Genomic DNA, 18,006 nt, shown 5'->3' with positions numbered 1-18,006 from the left:
CTATTTCCAAGGTGTCAAGCAAAGGTAGGCTTTCAGTCTCACTTCAACATTTATCTCAATCATGTATTTTGAAGATTACCAGCTGAATATATTTCTCTCTCTCAACTGATTCTCAAGAAGCCTCCATCGTTGGGGCACCTGGGTGGCTCAGTCACTTAAGCATCTGCCTTTGGCTCAGGTCATGATCCCAGGGCCCCGGGATCGAGCCCCACATTGGTTTCCCTGCTCAGCAGAGAGACTGCTTCTCCCTCTGCCTGCAGCTCCCCCTGCTCGTGCTCTCTTGTTCCTTCTCTTTCTGTCAAATAAACATAAAACTTTTGGGGAAAAAAAAGAAAGCTCCGTCTTCTAGAAGCCAGTAATATGCATACAGCTGTTGAAAGGAGACTGCCCCAACCCTACAATTTTCTTAAGTGGGATCCTTAAATAGTAATAATTTAAAAACCAAAGGAGGGAAACCCCAGCAACTTTAGGCAGGCTATAAATAATTAGGCACTCAGTCAGAGCTGAGTGGTTCAATATCTTGGAGTTTGAACAGAATGTGTTTTCCTAGAAACTATAGAGCAAAATCACCCATGTCACTCTCACTCAGACACAGGAACCATAGCTGAACTTCCTTATTCTTTCGGTAAAGGTGCTAGTCCAGCACCTATAATCTGCCTTAGCAAAATCTTTACAGAGTGGCCAGATATGGCTGAGACAACACCAAGATACCAATCTATAAACATTATGAAACCGTTTCCTTTCAAACTGCTTGCATATGTTTGCCTCCCTTCCCCTGGCCCTGACTACTTCCCCCCAGTGCTCTCTAAATTTCAGTTCAAGCTTGAACAAATTGGGCTGGATGCAGGATGGATCCCTACAGTCATGACCCAAACCCGAAGAACCCGAATGCTTCCCATGAGGACCACCAGTCAGAAATCTGCTCAGTCCAGCTGCAGAATGTAGAGTGGACCAAACAGCTTTCACAAATATCATGAGCTAGTCAACCCCACCTCTCAGGACATGAAAAGGTCCGTTTTCAGAGAGCCACCAATCCAGATGGTTGGAATTTTGGATAAAAACATTATCTCTGGTAATATATCTGGCAGACTTCTTTTTGGAAGCTTGAATAAGACAATCAAAAGTGATCAGAGTGGATCTGTCTTTCTAAGTGGATTTGCCTTTCCTCAGTTCAGCTAGGCTGCCAGAACCTTCCATCTCCAGCCCATATCTACCGTCGAGATAAAGGCAGAAGCAACCAGACTCCTCCAGCTAAACCCAACTGAGCTAAATTCTAGTCTTCCCTGAGTTTCTAGATTTACATCAGAACTGTCAAGGCACTAACCCTCAGTAGTGTCAGTGACTGATTACCAGAAAAGATGAATTCCTTACTATCCAGAATAACCATGTACTTACAGGTTCTGTTTGGTACTGGCTGCTTAAAAACTCAGCAGTAGGGGCACCTGGGTGGCACAGCGGTTAAGCGTCTGCCTTCAGCTCAGGGCGTGATCCCGGCGTTGCGGGATCGAGCCCCACGTCAGGCTCCTCCACTGTGAGCCTGCTTCTTCCTCTCCACTCCCCCTGCTTGTGTTCCCTCTCTTGCTGGTTGTCTCTATCTCTGTCAAATAAATAAATAAAATCTTTAAAAAAAAAAAAACTCAGCAGTAAAACCACTTTATGCACAATGGCTAAAACGGCACAGCGATGCACTGGCCCAAGGCTTTCTGTTACTCTTATACTTCAACTCGTTCTAGTGTTGCTCTGCTTTGAGATTTTTCACTTAAAGAACCCTCTGTAGCCACTTCTTGCTCTGGGTCAAAACAGTCTCACTGATCCAACCAGCTTAAATGACCAGCCCAATAATATTTAAGTTTGCCTAGGCTCTGCAAATTTCCCCAGGATGGTACAGCTCTTGAAGTTCTAGGGAATCATCTTTCAGGGAGTGGGAGCAGGAGCAGAGAGCAGTGCATGCTGGGATGGACCATCCACCAAGGCCACGTCTCCCAGACCACCTGGGGTGTCCATAGCTGTGAGAAGTCGAGCAACCCCAGGACACACTAACAGCAGCCCATAAACATAACTACAGCCCCTGTACCAGCTGGGGCACCTGCCTACAGCCCGAGGCTAGCTCATCATTTCTTCCCAAGCCATGACTCCTTTCCTGATGCTTCATCCCAGCGCCCACCAAAAGAGACAAGTGAAGTAATAGACTTTTGTCCTCCAGTCAAGAGGAATCATGGCCCCTCCTGTCTCCCCTGGCTTTAGGAGGAGAGAAAGAAATCTCTTCACTTCATGCTTCTGGGAGTTTGATACTGAAATTCCTTAGGTTGCCCAGGTGGCCCAGGACCCCCTTCCTAGAATGACAGACACAGGTAGGTGATCCTGCTCCTGAAAACTTGCCCTGTGCTTCCATGCCTGGACCATCGCGTTATTATTCATTCAAGGCAACATATAAACACTCAAGAATCCACAATGTACGAGACCTTAAAACAGGGGATAAAGCAGTGAACGAGACTAAGTCCTCACCTTCAGCAGCCTACAACCTAGCGGAGAGGGGGAAACAGTAAACCCACATATCAGTAAATAAGTTCATAAAGCTGTGCCTGCTATGAAGAAAGAAAAACGGGGCCACAGGACAGAGAGAAATTGGAGGTAGGGGCAGGGGCTACTGCCATTAGGGTGGTCAGGGAAGCCTACACTGAGAGGAGACACTTGAGCTAAGATGTGATGATGAAAAGAAGCTAACTAGTCACACATCTGTGGGGAGAACATTCCAGAAAGAGGATACAGCGAGTGTCAATGCCCTGAGAAAAGAGCAAGCTTCATCTTTTTCTTTTTCTTTTTTTTTTTTCTTAAGCTTCATCTTCCCAAAAGGAGAGTGGCTGGAGCTGGGGTTATAGGGGCAGGCAGAAGAAGCCACCAGAAGGTGATAAACAGCAAGTGACCAGGTCTGTGCTTTAAAAAGATCACTCTGGCTGCTAGAAGGAGAATGGTCTCTGGGGCCAAAAAGGAAGGAGGGGCAGCAGGCAGGGGACTGGCGTTTTGCTTGAACTTGGCTGGTAACCATGGAGTCAACAAGCCATGCTACCATGCTGGGATTCAGAACATACTCTGGAGGGAGGGCTGCCAGGACTCTAGAACAGAGGTGTTAAGTCCGGCATCTGTGAATACTCGCTAACTATCCCTGCACAAGTAGTGCACACACTCCCTCGTCCTTAGACTTGCCGTGCAGGACAGTGGCCCAGACACCAGACTTGGGAGCCCAAATGCCCAAGTTCAAATTTCAACTCGTCCGCTTCCTAGCGATAAAACTTGGTACGTCACTTCTGAGAAACAAACTGAGGGCTTCAGAGGGGAGGAGGGTGGGGGAATGGGATAGACTGGTGATGGGTAGTAAGGAGGGCACATATTGCATGGTGCACTGGGTGTTATACGCAACTAATGAATCATCGAACTTTACATCAGAAACCAGGGATGTACTGTATGGTGACTAACATAATAAAAAAAATTAAAAAAAAAAACTTGGTACGTCACTGAACCTCTCTGAACCTTGATTCCTCATCTGTAAAATGGGGGCAATGGTAAAGATGCCCCTATAGGGTTGCTGCAAGGATTCAGCTGGTTACGGGGGTAGAGCGTTTAGGGAAGGTGCCTGCCACATAGAGCGTCTGTTTCCTGTTGATGCCGTAACAAACACACGGTTACTGGCTTCATTAACACAACATCAGTTTATTCTCCTACAATTCCGGAGGCCAGAAGGACAAAATCTGTTTCACTGGACTAAAGTCAGGGTGTTGGCAGGGCTGGTTTCTTCTAGACCCTCCAGGAAACAACCCATCGCTTGCCTTTTCTGGCCACATCACTCCAACCTCTGCGTCTGTCATCGGCTTCCTTCTCCTCTTGTGACCTTCTTGCCTCCTTCTTACAAGGACCCTTGTGATTACATTTAGGGCTCACCTGGAGAATCCAGAATACTCTCCCCATCTCAAAATCCTCAACTCCGTACACTCACATGGCTCCTTTTGCCATATTCACAGGTTCTAGGGATTGGGACGCAGATAACTTTGGGGGCCATTATTCAGCCCACCACACATGGTAAGCAATAAATAAAGGTTAATTATTAGTAGTATCATTATCATTATTACTCCCTTGGCAGCTCCAGAGCATATCCCCAACCCCCTCCCAAGCTATATGGGAGATAAAGGGATGTAAAGAGACCACCATCTACCTCCCAAAAGCCCCCTGAGACCAGGTCGAGGCTTCGGTCACTGTGGGTCCCTATGAGATGACTGGGGGCAGAAAGCAGACAGAGCAGAAACATGCTCACAGGCCTTGTGAGAGGTTGGAGAGGGAGCCTGGAGCTCAGGCTAAGATCTCCTAATGCTGCTGTATTCCATGGACTCCTCGTGGCTCCTGCTGGGAACACGGGCAACGTGGTAGTTCATGTTGCAGTAGGTTGGCTCCTGATTCAAAAGCTCCAAAGACAGAGCCGCGTAGGAAATGTCCTCCTTCGGGATAGGGGCCTGTAATAAAGATGCCCAAGGGGTCAGAGAGGCAGGCAAGAGGCTTTGCCCATGGAAGGAAGAGGCCTTGGATGAGGTGGGGGCACAGGGCCTTCACAGCTTCTGAAGGCTACTCCCACACCTTCCAGCTCCCGCCCCCGTCACTCTGCCAGCTCTCGGAGCTCCAGCCCCAGCAGAAGACCCTCCCTCAACTCCACACTGGGGCAGCACACTTCACATGGAATTCCACACCTGTCCAGGTCTCCACTGCCAAACATAAGGGCCATGCCTGATGGGACTCTGAGTCCCCCAGGGCTGAGGCCTGCTATGGAGACACTTCCGAAAGGCCAAAGTCTGGGGGAGTTGCACAGGCAAGTCTTTCAATGGCTGTGGCTTGGCCCAGCACTGGCTCCTCCTCCTCTGTGACCCCCCAGGCTGGAGAAAGCCCATCCTCAAAGTGGGGGCAATGGCAGATCTGGTTCCAAGCCCCACAATAGCCCCACCAAGTACACACCATGGTGATGTATTCCACTTCCCACTGATCATCCAGGGCAGAGGAGGTGGGCTTTGTGCAGGCCTTCCTCTGGGAGGGGTCGTGGGAGGTGCTGGTTGACTGCAGGGCCAGATTTGCATAGCAGAGGTCCCCCTCCGGGGGCTGGAGCACCTTGGAAAGAAAGCCCAGGTCCTCTTCCCTGGAGGGACACAGACCCTCCCAGCTTCCTCTGCAACCCCCACACCTGCCCCCTTCCAGCTCTCCCCCATTCTGGCTGTTTCCATCAACCACCCCCCATCCTCCCATGCCCTGCAACTGGGCCGTAAGCACACAGACACTTGGGCACATAGTTTGTCTGATACGTTTGGACCTCAGTGCTCCTGGGAGAAGGAAAATGAGGACAGAGAGAAAGGAGCTGTCTGGATTCTCTGGTCTGACCTCGGGGACTCTCTTACCTGCTCTGGGGATGTCCCAGCAGCTAAAAGACAAAAACAATCAGAATTAGAAAGCCCATCCCTAGACTCGCAGGGCTCCCAGGTCTGGGGAAGAGAAATCTGGAAGAAAAGAGGTGAATTACGCTCCAGAGTCAGAGAGATGAGACCTGGTTCTGACTCCTCAGGTGACACACTCTGTGACATTGGTCACTTCACCTCTCTGAGCTTCCAGTTCTCCACCTGAGAAATAAGGAGACCTCGCCCATCTCCCCCACATCACAGAAGGGCAATTAGCTGATCGGGTGGCCCTGCCACCAATCAGCATCCCTGGGGTTAAGTTTCCTTCTGTGCAATTGCAGGCTCAGACTAACTTCTGTCAGAAGTTCTGCCTGGAATGCCCCCATTTCTCTACCGATTTGGTCATTCAGGAGTCAACTCAAAGTCGCACCTGCCTTCCCAGCTGCCCAGGGTGCTGAATCCCTCCCTCCCCGGCTCCATGGCACTTGATTTATATCTGTCTCATCGCCTTTGTCCCCAGAATTCCAGTTACTCTTCAGGTGGGCTGTGGGCTGTCAGGCAGCTGAGCCTGTCCCCTCCTTGCATCGCTGGTGCCTGGCCAATCCTAGCACATGAGTGTCCCCACCAGGCTGCCGTCTGAGTGAGGTGCACAAGCTGGGTCAGCATCTTATGGACCAGCTTTCAAGTGCTTGTGGTTCCTGTTTCTCTCTGCCCACCCACCCCCCAATTTTAGAGACAACACAGAAATAAGAAGTTCTTTTCTCCTGGTTTTTAGTTTCAAAAGCCTAGATATTGAGGAATGCAGAAAGTACTTAGAACTTAGGTCGCAGACATACACTGGGGAGGAAACGTGATAAGCAAGAATGAGCCCCCCCCCCTCCTTGACTACCAGAGTCTCCAGGCTGCAGCGGGGGAGGGGTGCTGGAGAGAGCCCCAAAAGAGCTTAGGCCCTAGTGAGTTCTGAGGAGGGGGTGCATTTACCATGAGAATGTGGAAGCAGAGCCAGCCACCAGCCCCACGCTGCCACCCAGCCCAGCCCCAGCGCAGCGTCAGCTGTATCTGATCACCTCTCTTCTGCCGCTTCATCTTTCTCAAAGCCAGGAGTGAGGCCGTCACCAGGAGAAGCAGCAACACAGCCAAGATGAGGGGAATCAGGATGCTGAGCTTCAGGGAGTTAGTGCTGGAAACAATAAAAGAACACCATGCAGCACCCGGGCCCACCTCCTGCTTCCGGGCCACACCCCAGCCACCTGGTAGCGGGGAGGGCCACATGGCTTTTGACCTACAAGCCTGGGGTTTCTAGCCTGGGAACCCCACTCTTTGGTGCCCTCAGAGATGGTAAAAAAAAAAAAATTTAAAGGAGAGGAGGGTTCCGCAAGGTTTCTGTGGGTCTAGACACCTAATGGAAATTGCATGGCAACAGGCTCTGGAAAGTTCTCTCTGCTTCTACATTTGCCCTTGCTGTACTGGGTTAAAAAGTGTCCCCCACCCCCACAACCATGTTCATTCAGAACCTGTGAAGGTGACCTATTTGGAAATAAGATCTTTGCAGATATAATCAAGTTAAGATGAGGTCCTACTGGATTGGGAGGGGTCCTAATCCAATGGCTGGCGTCCTTACAAGAGGGAAATTTAGCTTCACGCAGCTACGCACAGGAAGAAGGCCATGTGACAATAGAGGCAGAAATTGGGGTCACGGTGCCACAAGGCAAGGTGTGCCAAAGATGGCCAGCAGCCACCGCATTCTCCCTATAAGCCCCAAGAAGGAACCAACCGTGCCGACACCTTGATCTCAGCTTCTGGCCTCCAGACTGTGTGTAAATAAACATCTGTTCCTGAAGTGGCCTGGGATGTGGTGTTAAGGCAGCCTGAGCCTGAATTTAATTCAAAGACTATCTCTTATTCATCACTAGTCACAGAATCTGTAGAATAAACTCATCAATCAATGAAGTAATTAACTCTATCTGGCACATTATTTATCTCTCAATTGTAAGTACCTGGAGGACAGACAGCTTGATCATTCTGTTCATCCTAGTATCCTCTTGTATTCCCCAAGACAGTGATAGGCAGGAGTGGGGCTCAATAATTATTTGTTGAATGAATGAATGAATGAATGAATGAATCCATCTCAGGCTGATCAAAGACCCTAACTGATACTGACATACAGCTTTGATTCATAAAAAGAGGAAACTCCTTAAGTATTACTCACTAAAAGCAGGTTAGTAAAAAGAAACTTTTGAAACAGAGGGCAAATGGGAAAGGGGATAGAAGAATTGGGGACCTCCCAACCAGATTCTACAAGAAGGTCCAGCAAAAGAAGATCACGGAAGGTCTAGAAAGAAAGTCAAGGCGGCCAAGGAGGAGATGGAAAGAGGCCTCTCAGCTTCCAAAAAGCCACTTCAGCTGCATTGGCTGGACAGAGTGCTAAGAAGCATGAGAGAGACTCAGTTTCTTCCTCTATAAAATGGGCAATTGTATGTGCCTGCTCGCCTCATGGAGCAGGGTCCAAGGATTAACAGACAATGGACAGAAAAGCCCTCTGTGAACTGGCAGGTGCTCTCGAGATGAGGCAAACTGTCGGTACTGCTGCTCTTGCCATAACGGTAATTAGGGGAAACAGGGTGTCCCCAAGCCCTCCCTGTTCTCCTGGTATTTGGACCAAGAACCGTCCCTGTGGCCCTATGGTGCTGGTGCCCACACACACACACACTGGCCACGCCATCTGCACTGACTGTCTGCTCATCAGTCTCCCACCCTGCACTCTGAGCTCCTGGGGGGAAGCTCCATGTCTATTGCCTCCAGAGCTCAACAAGGGGCTGGCCATGCAGAAGCTAACTCAGGAAAAACAAGAGAGAAGAATGAATGCACCAGTGCTCCAGGAGGAAGAATCTGGGGGGCTCCAAGGACACTGTGGGGTCTGATAGCAAGTGGGAAGAGCCCCTGGCATCCTCGCCCTCTCAAAGGAGGCAAAGGGTCTAGGGACAAGCTCTGGCTGGCCCCTGGGACTGCAAAGCATCCCCCCATTGGAGGAATTTGGGCCAAGTAGACCACAGGAAACAGTGTACCAGAGCTGGCTTACCTGCCACGGGAGTGGTGGCTGGTCTCAGTCGGGGGGCCTTTGGTCTCTGCTGGCTCTGTGGACATGGTGGTTGAGGTGGTGGTGATGGTGGTTGATACTGTAGTTGGTGCTAGGCATACAGACCACATTATACACTATTCAGCCTGCTAACCCGCCCTCAGCCCTGCACGTGGCTTTGAGCCTGGGGGGAGCCTGGAGCTGGGCCATGGGAAGGGCCTATAGCCTGGACTGCTCCTATCTCCCTGGCCACTAGGAGACTCAGCCTCAGAGGCAGGGAGGACTGGGTACAAGTTCAGGGAGGATGTCGAGCAGGCCCTGGAAGGATTAGAGGGGGCCTAATGTTACCGCAGGGCAAAGGCAGCTGGAGTTCAGCTAGACTTGAAACCCTCTCCCTGCTTATGACAAGTTCTCTGCCAATGCCTCCCCCAGTCTCATTTATCCAGAAAGGACAGGAGCAGAAGGAGGGGGGCTGGCCCGGTGGCTAACACTCCCAAGATCTGTGACTTCTAAGGTCAGGACCACCTGTGAACAAACTCATAATGTTCAGGAAGAGCCTTTACTTTGGGCAAGTTATTAAGCTTCTGCAGTGAAGAGAGTCATATCTCAGGAACATTTTCCGGATTCAGTGAGACAGTGAATGTGCTGCACTTTGCCAACAGTAACACGCCTCAGAGGTTCAGGCAGGATGGGGGCTCTGCGGACTCCGTGCTGTCCCCTTGCCACAAGCGCCCTGGGAGCTGGTGTTACCTGTCTGGGGGTCAGAGAAGCAGAGCCCAACAGACCAACTCATTCAAACCAAGGCAGTGGGACCTCTGAGCTGCCCATCCCAGGAGTGTTTGCATTCTAGAAGTACTTATGAAGAGCATCATTAAGCCCAAATGTGTATATGCCTTTTAATGAGATTTCAGGCACCAGAAATGCACCCTTTTGACTGGGGAGGCCTTTGTGGACCTCAGAAATCAACCACAGCACCCCCACTGCGCTGGGCCTCTTCCCTCTGGGACTGGGTATGGAACAGGGGGTGGGAATAGCCGCTATGAAGTCCCGGCCCCAAATTCCAGAACGAGCAGGGACACGTGGGCACCAGAGGTCCAGGAAAGCAGTGGCAGGAATTCAGATCTCTAGGTCACACGGAAGAAGGTCTCTTTGGTCTATGAACTGAAACTGGGACCATCACCTTGATCTCTATGGACAATAGTCTCAGGCATTGTGCTGTGCAGAGAAACACGTGCCCAGAAAGGCTGGATCTATCCTAGAGGAGGTACCAGGAGCCATGAGAGCATCTAAAAGAAGCCCTGTCCCTCCCAATCCAAGGGATCAGTTGGGGTCCTAGAAGAACTCAGGACTCAACCCCCCTGTGTGACAGTTCACTCTGAGTGGACCTAAGTCATTGGAGAGGAACCTCAGGGACCATCACAGAGCAGGTTCTTAAGAGGCACCTCCACACACACATGTATTCTTACCTGGGTCAATGGTCACTTTAACTTTGGCCCCAAGGTCAGTTCCACTTCTCTCAATCCCACACCAGTAAGTGTCTGCATCGTTCCGCCTGAGCTCCTCCATGGTCACAGTGAACGTGAATGATTTCTGATTGTCCTTGATGGACATTCGGTCACTCTTCACTTCCTGCTCTGACCCAATGGTTTGAATGAGGATACGGCAGCTTGACCACTGGGCTCCTCGACACCACCACTTACTGTAGGCCTTCCACTTGGGTCCATAGCGACACTGCACAGTCAGTGAGCCCCCAACTGGGCCTCTGACTGCTTCTGGACCCATGATATCAGCTGAGCCTGGAAAACACAAACCCATGTGCCTGTCACACCCCACCCCACCCCCGAGGGCAGAGCCACAGCCTCCTACATCACAAATAGCCCCAATAAACCCAAGAGCCTGATGAGTTGAATAACAGTCAAAGAAGGAATACACCTTCCACAAGACAGACCTTTGTCATTCAAAACTCCACTGGGTCAAAGCCACCACAGAAATTACCGAAGAGCACAGCTGTACATCTCAGAGAAACAAAAACATCCACACTGAGCAATGACAGCTTCTAATAATCCACCCCTCCCCATCCCCATGGCCAACGTCATCTGGAGAGCAAATGACCCAAGGGAAGGCATGGCCCCGGTCCACTTCAGCCCATTGTCCTCATGCAAGCTGTAGGCTCTGTGGTTTCAGATCTTTTCATTTTTTTAGAGTAGCCAGGAATCCAGATTTTGTATGGAACCTCTCAATTTTAAAACACTTGCTTCATTCGAAACATCCACACCAGCAGTGGAGCGTGGCCACGCAAACCCCAACTGCCAGCTGACCCTAGCTATCAGCATCAGCTCCAGCTCTATAGTCCTAAGGAAGGCTCTTTTCTGGAATTTTCTTTGTGCTGTCTGCTGAGGTTTGATATGAGATGCTCCTTTCACACAATTAATCTGGCAGAGTCCCATCTTTTCCACGTGCTGAGATCAGTACCTAAATAAAGCAAAGGAATTTCTGTGTCTTTAGAATCCTAAGAAATTATCTACAAAACTATCTGGCAAATTCATTATTGGGACAAATACTTTGATTACTGGAAATTGTTTTCCCCCTGAATATTGACTATTCAAATTCTTTGACGGTTTTTGAATCCGTTCTATTGTTTTGGTTTGTTTTTCCCAGAAAGTTAACCTATTTCATGGAGTGTGTATTATTAGCATAAATTCCTGCATTTAGAAAGTATTCTTTTATAATTAAAATGTCCGTATCTGTAATTATTACAAGTTCTGACCACATGCATCTATGATCGGTGTGGATTACACCTGCTGAGGGATGTCCTCCTTCTGTTTCTCCTCCCCTCCTCCTTGTTTTTTTCCTGCATTAAACCACTTTTGAGATTAGTTTTTATTGTTTTTATTTCCTGTTATTAATTTCTCATATGTGTGGTTTTATTCCTCTTCTTTCCTCAAGATTACTACTTGTGCTCTTCCAATTTGCTAAGTTAAAGACAGTGATAATTTTCTTCCTTTCTAAAATGAATTAAAGTGTGTTTAAGGCTAAGAATTTACTTTTGTCCATTTTTAAAAATTGAGATATAATTCACATATCATAATTTTACTCTTCATTCTAAAGCATATACTCTGGGGTTTTTAGGCTATTCACAGAGCTGTGCAGCCATCACTTCTAATTCCAGAACATTTTCGTCACCTCAAAAGAAACCCTGTACCCCTGATTCGCTCCCCCACTAACCTATGTCCTGTCTATAGATTTCTTTATTCTGAAATCTACGTTTCATGTACACGTAGTCATACAATGTATGGCCTCTATATCTGGCTTCACTCACTTCACGTAATGTTTGTAAGGTTCATCCCCATTGTAGCGCGTGTGGGTACTTCGTTCCACGGTAAGGACAGGTCACATTTTGTTATCCATTCGTCAGTGGATGATATATGGGTTGTTTTCACTTTTTGGCTATTGTGAAGCATGCTGCCGTGAACATGTATGTACTACCGGTATTTGCATGGAGATATGTTTTCAGTTCTCTGGAGTATAGCATACCATAGGACTCTAAAAAGACAAGTGGGGAGGGGAAGGGTTTCCTACAAGCATTGCTGGGTCCTGTCACCTCTCCCCGTGCTCCACCCAGGTAAACTCAGGGAGATTAAGAAAGTCAACATAAAATAGCAAATCACTTCTTAAACTAGAAGAACACAGAAGTGAGCCTTTATAACATCTCTCAATGAAAGGAGCAGTTTCTAAGTTTAAAAATTCATGGAGGACATCGCGCAAGAGTCAGTGAATTTGTATATAAATGTAACACTTGGATATACCAACAAAAAAGACTGAATGGAGGCAAAGAACAGACTGCAAGAAATATTTACAACAAATAACATAGAAAAGGATTCATAATCCTTTTTTTGAAAGAGCGTATAAAAGATGAACATTAACATTCCATTTAGAAAACTGGCAAGGGGCAAGAAAAGGCAAGTCACAAAGAGGAAATTCACGTGGCTGGTAAAATTGGAAGTGTTCCATTTAAATAATCTAGTAAATGAAAATATTTTAAAGTGATGTCATTTTCACATATGAAGCCAACCAAGTTTTTGTGACTACCATATCGCTGACATGGGTGACGTGGCACGGACACGCGGAGAACCTGCTGGTAGGGATGTAACGGGTCCCATCATTACTGAAAGCGATGTGGCAATTATGTATCAAAATAATCATGCCCTTTGCTCCAGTAATTATATGTCTAGGATTTGGTCCTCGGGAAATAATCAGAGAAGCTAACAAAAACATATGCACCACGATTCATTACATTATTATTTAGAGAGCAAAAATAAAGGAAACAAGGTTCACGTCCATCGATTAGGGAAATAGACAAAGAAATATATTGCAGACACTGGTAATTATGCTTAGAAATACTGTTAATTCTGGGGAAAATCCTCATATGAAGTGAAAACATTTTTTTTAAACATCATATACAGCACAATCTCAACTAACTTTTAAAATATACAAAGAAGGGGCGCCTGGGTGGCACAGCGGTTAAGCGTCTGCCTTCGGCTCAGGGCGTGATCCCGGCGTTATGGGATCGAGCCCCACATCAGGCTCCTCTGCTGTGAGCCTGCTTCTTCCTCTCTCACTCCCCCTGCTTGTGTTCCCTCTCTCGCTGGCTGTCTCTATCTCTGTCAAATAAATAAATAAAATCTTTAAAATAAAATAAAATATACATAGAAGAAAAGATTAAAAGGAAAGAAGTAAAAATATTAAATTAACATCAGGTTGCCTTGGGCATTAAGATAAGGGACATAAGGTTTTTTATTTTTTCTAACTCTTCCTTTTTTTCTGTAGTTTCCTAAATATCAACAATGAGCATTTATTACTTTCAAAATGATGGCGGGGGGGGTGGGAATAATGCCTGGACAGGGCTGTTCCGTGGCGCGGTGAGCAGAATAATGGCTTCCTAAGGATGTCTGTGTCCTAATCCCCAGAACCTGTAAAATATGGTAAAGCTCACAGGGCAAAATGGGACTTTGTAGATGTGACTAAATTAAGGATCTTGAGATGGAGAGATTATCCTGGAGTATCTGGGTGGGCCCAACATCATCACAAAGGTCCTTACCAGAGGGAGGCAGGAGGGTCAGAGGCAGAGAAGGAGAGAGGACGTTGAAGATAAGTTGGGGCCACACTTCAAGGACACAGCAGCCTCCGGGCCAGGGAAAAGTCCAGGAATATGATTCTGCCCCAAAGCCACCAGAAGGAACGCAGCCCTGGTGACCCTTTTAGACTCTGACTTCCAGACCGTAACATTATAAATCTGTGTTGTTTAAAGCCACTAAGTGTGTCACAATTTGTCCCGGCAGCCTTAGGAAACTCCTGGGTGGCATTAGCACGTCTCACCCGAGCACTGGCATTGGGCCCGACTCTTGAACTGTCCGCTCCTCTCGCTTCTTGGAACTGTCTGTCCAAGGCTTTACTCCCCACCAACCTCAGCAGAGCACCAGCCCTGCTGTCTGACACAGAAGGCAGCCCTAATGGGGCGCCTGGGTGGCTCTGTCAGTGAAGCATCTGCCTTCAGCTCAGGTCATGATCTCAGGGTCCTGGGATCGAGTCCCGCATCGGGCTCCTTGCTCAGTGAGGCATCTGCTTCTCCGTCTCCCTCTGCCTGCCACTTTCCCTGCTTGTGCACCTTCTCTCACTCTCTCAGATAAACAAATAAAATCTTCAAAAAAAAAAAAAAAAAAGAAGGAGGAGGAGGAGGAGGAGGAGGAGGCAGCCCTGAGCCCCGAGGAAAGGCATCTTCAGCGGGTATGGTTACTCAGACTAGTCGATCGGGAGTAATCCTAGATGAGGAAGAAGCTAAGCCCCAAGGGGAGGTGATGGGCTCATCGTCAGTGAGGGACAGGTCTGGACCCCAACTCCAGCCCAGTCTCCAGTCTGGGCCGGCACACGTGGGTCTTGTCCTTGTCTGCCACCACTTATGGTGAGGCTGAATTTGGACAAAGCCGCTAATTTTTCTCTGAAAAATATGGGATACGAATCTCTTCCTGTCTCACAGAAAGTGAAAGCTGTAAAGTCCAGTGGGAGCTCTGGTTGGTATGTGTTTCTCGTGTATCTTGAAAACAATGAACTCTTCAGAAGTGAGACGCGGTGCAGGGTAAATTGGGGGCTTGTTAGGGGAAGTTCAGTGGGAGAGGCTAGTGGGGGGGGGCACAGCGGTTCACAGTGCAGGCCAGGTTCCTGCTTCGCACACAGCTGTGCTTGCTGGCTTCCAACTGACGTTCCCACTCTGCCTTGGTCACGCGCAGGCACGCGCACGCACACACACGTGCACCAGCGCTGCTCACATCTGCTCACCAACTTCCCCTGTTTCCGGATGTCAGGGGGAAAAAGAAGTAGTCCTTCATGTGCATTCGCTGCCTTGCTGATTTGCGCTTAACAGCTCACCCAGAGTCTGCCTTCTGCATTCCTACGACCCATCCCCAGCTTTGTCTTTACAGGCCTTGTGGTCCTGGACATGTCACTTTCCTCCCCTAAGACTTTTCCCCCAAACACAGTGATATCCTCCCAATCGGCACCCCCAGGCTGCTCTGAAGCACCCTCAGGCCTGCGCAGGCCGGGCTCATGTCCCTTATCATAGCCTCTTGTGCTCACCGTTGCCTGTGCCCGAAAAGCTGCCCCTGATTCTAAGTGCCTGCTCCTTCTCGCCCTCCAGGCCTCTGCTCAGACATCCCCTCCCAGAGGCTCCTTGCAGCACCCTCCCATCCACAGCGCCACCCCCGGGCCCCCCGAGGCTCAGCATGTCAGGTCACATAGCTCAGCTCTGCTCACAGCACCTACCACTTCTTGGAGATATGATTTTCTTTCTTTTTTTTTTTAAATATTTTATTTACTTGAGAGAGATAGAGAGCAGAAGCATGGGGAGAGAGGCAGAGAGAGAGGGAGAAGCAGACCCCCTGCTGAGCAGGGAGCCTGATGTGGGGCTCGATCCCAGGACCCTGAGATGATGACCCATGCCAAAGGCAGATGCTTAACAGACTGAGCCACCCAGGTCCCCATATGATTTTCATTTCTCTGACTGATGGAATGAATGATCAAATTCGACCATGTTAAAGACTCACAAGTCGTAAAGGGATGTCCACTTGCCGTGAACACATTATTCCAGAGCCTCAGAGCCACACAATGCCTAAAGCTACCCAGAGAATTTCTACCAGGAGAACTCTACTGCTCCTGATTCTTCCCTCTGCTCCTTGACTATGTTCATACTGACATATGATTCCCATACCATACAATTCACCCTTTTAAAGTATACAGCTCAGCAGTTCTTAGGACATTCACAAAGCTCTGCAACCATCACCACACCCAATTTCTTTTTATCACCCTGAAAAGAAACCCCTTACTCATTAGCAGTCACTCTCCCTTACTCCTCCCCCCAGTCCATGGCAACCACTGATCTACTTTCCATCTCTACGAATTTAGGTATTTTGGATATTTCATGGGAATGGGATCATACAATAGATGGCCTCTTGTGTCTGGACCCTTTCACTTAGCATCATGTTTCCAGGGTTGGTCTGTGTTGTAGCATGTGTCAGTATTCATTTGTCTTATGGCTGAATAATATTCCATTGTATGGGTAGGCCACATTTTATTTACGCATCCATCAGTTGATGTACATTTAGGTTGTTTCCAGTTTTTAACGATTATGAAGAACGTTGCCATGAACATTTGCATACAGGTTTTTACATGGACATATATTTTCAATTCTCTTGGGCCTAGGAGTAGAATTGCTGGATCATGTGGTAACCACACATTGAGGAATGTCAAAATGTCTTTGTTTTCCAAAGTAGCTGCACCATCTTACGTGCTCATGAGCGATGCATGTCCTCTACAATTAATGTCAAGAGTCTCAAGTGTTCAGTTCTATGAAAAAGAAAGATGAGGAGTACAGCAATCATATTTTCCCCTCTCCATGAGACACATTCACTCTCTCAACTAATACTTACTATTTGTCTAATCTATACCTGGTATGTTTGCATGTGCAAAAATCCCTGCCTTCCTAAAGTTTATGTTCTCTCAAGGTGGGGTAAGGGAGGAGTCAGACAGCAGAGAAAAATAATGCAAGGGAATTGCTATTTTAATGAGGTTTCTTATCAATGGAGGCCTCAGTGAGAATCAAAGACATGCAGGATATGATGGACTGGAACCTGTAGCCTATGAAGAAGAGCATCTGGGCAGAGAGAACAGCAAGTGCAAAGGCCCTGAGGCAGGAGTGTACCTAACATGTTCAAAGAACATCTAAGAGGCCATTTTGTCTCCAGTAGGTTGAGCCGAGGGAGCAGTATAAGAGGCAATCAGGGAGGTGATGAGGTGAGAGAACCAGGTGGTGCACCTTTTAGCTTCTGTAAGGACTCTGTGCTTTTACTCTGAGTAGGATAGGAGGTCATTGGAGGGTTTTGACCAGAGGAAAGACAGGATCTGACTTGCATTTCCAAAGGATCATTATGGGATGTGAGAGAAAAGATGAATGACCTCAGGTTTTGCCTGAGCACCTAGAAAAGACGGAGTTACCAAACACAAAGATGGGAGAGAAAGGAATTTGAGGGGGAAGATATGCTCAGGTCACATTTGAAATGTCAACATCTTAGTGGAGAGTTGAATGGGCAGTTGACTAAGAGATTCTGGGTGATATCCAGGCTAACGATACGACATCAGGCATCATCTGTATAGATGTGGTATTTAAGCCAAGAGAGGAGAGGAGATCAACGAGGGAATAGCTCTAGATAGAGAAGCCCAAAATCGAGCCCTGTGGCCCTCCAGCATTTCCAGATCAAGAAAATCCCCTTAATTTTTAGTCAAAATGGTATCCATCAACTTAGTTTCCTTCCACCACCATCCCCATCTCGGTCCGTCAGCAACTTCTACTCTTTCCTTCTACCCCAAATGCCTAGAACCATGTCTCCCTTCCTGTCTGCAAACTCCCTGCTTTCCTTCCTCCAAAGCCGCCTCCATCCTCGCTCCTTCCCTTCCTTATAAGGCATTCTCGAAGGTGACAGTGCAGGAGCAAGCGTTCACCAGCTCTCCTGAGCAACCAGGGCTCCTCTGCTTCTCTTAGACCCGAAGGGCCCATCAGTCTAAGTCCATTTGGAAATATCAACCCCTGGGTGATCAGGAATTATGCCTTGTGCAGGGTGAGGAATGGGGTGGATGACTCACACACACACACTGCTTGGAGAAACTGCTTAGAAACGGAGCCTGGGGGCGCCTGGGTAGCACAACGGTTAAGCGTCTGCCTTCGGCTCAGGGCATGATCCCGGCGTTATGGGATCGAGCCCCACATCAGGCTCCTCCGCTGTGAGCCTGCTTCTTCCTCTCCCACTCCCCCTGCTTGTGTTCCCTCTCTTGTGGGCTGTCTCTATCTCTGTTGAATAAAATAAATAAAATCTTTAAAAAAAAAAAAAAGGAAAGAAAGAAACGGAGCCTGCGTCCCAGCAGGACCCCTTGCTGGGCCCCCTCCTCCCCCCACCAGCC

General features: G+C 48.3%; 1 protein-coding gene across 7 annotated transcripts in view; it reads right to left on the bottom strand.

Moving 5' to 3' along the window:
• Positions 1-3,688: 3,688 nt before the first annotated feature.
• LOC103665715 (CMRF35-like molecule 1) overlaps positions 3,689-18,006 on the bottom strand; it is a 25,240-nt gene continuing 10,922 nt past the window's right edge. For 3 of the 7 annotated variants that reach the window (XM_040640271.1, XM_040640272.1, XM_008693734.2), the window contains 6 exons: positions 9,969-10,298; positions 8,506-8,614; positions 6,494-6,606; positions 5,430-5,452; positions 4,996-5,145; positions 3,689-4,502 (listed from right to left, as the gene is read on the bottom strand). In XM_040640271.1, coding sequence (XP_040496205.1) covers positions 4,347-4,502; positions 4,996-5,145; positions 5,430-5,452; positions 6,494-6,606; positions 8,506-8,614; positions 9,969-10,298 — 881 coding nt within the window. In that variant the 3' untranslated portion in view covers positions 3,689-4,346. Of the gene's footprint in view, positions 4,503-4,995; positions 5,146-5,429; positions 5,453-6,407; positions 6,607-8,505; positions 8,615-9,968; positions 10,299-18,006 lie in introns of all 7 variants that reach the window. The other 4 variants (XM_040640273.1, XM_008693735.2, XM_040640275.1 and 1 more) reach the window with 4 other exon arrangements.

The sequence above is a fragment of the Ursus maritimus genome, unplaced genomic scaffold (assembly GCF_017311325.1).
Source record: "Ursus maritimus isolate PB19 unplaced genomic scaffold, ASM1731132v1 scaffold_24, whole genome shotgun sequence".
Classification (NCBI taxonomy): domain Eukaryota; kingdom Metazoa; phylum Chordata; class Mammalia; order Carnivora; family Ursidae; genus Ursus; species Ursus maritimus.
Note: the sequence above shows the minus strand (reverse complement) of the source record. Positions and strands in the feature narration are given on the sequence as shown.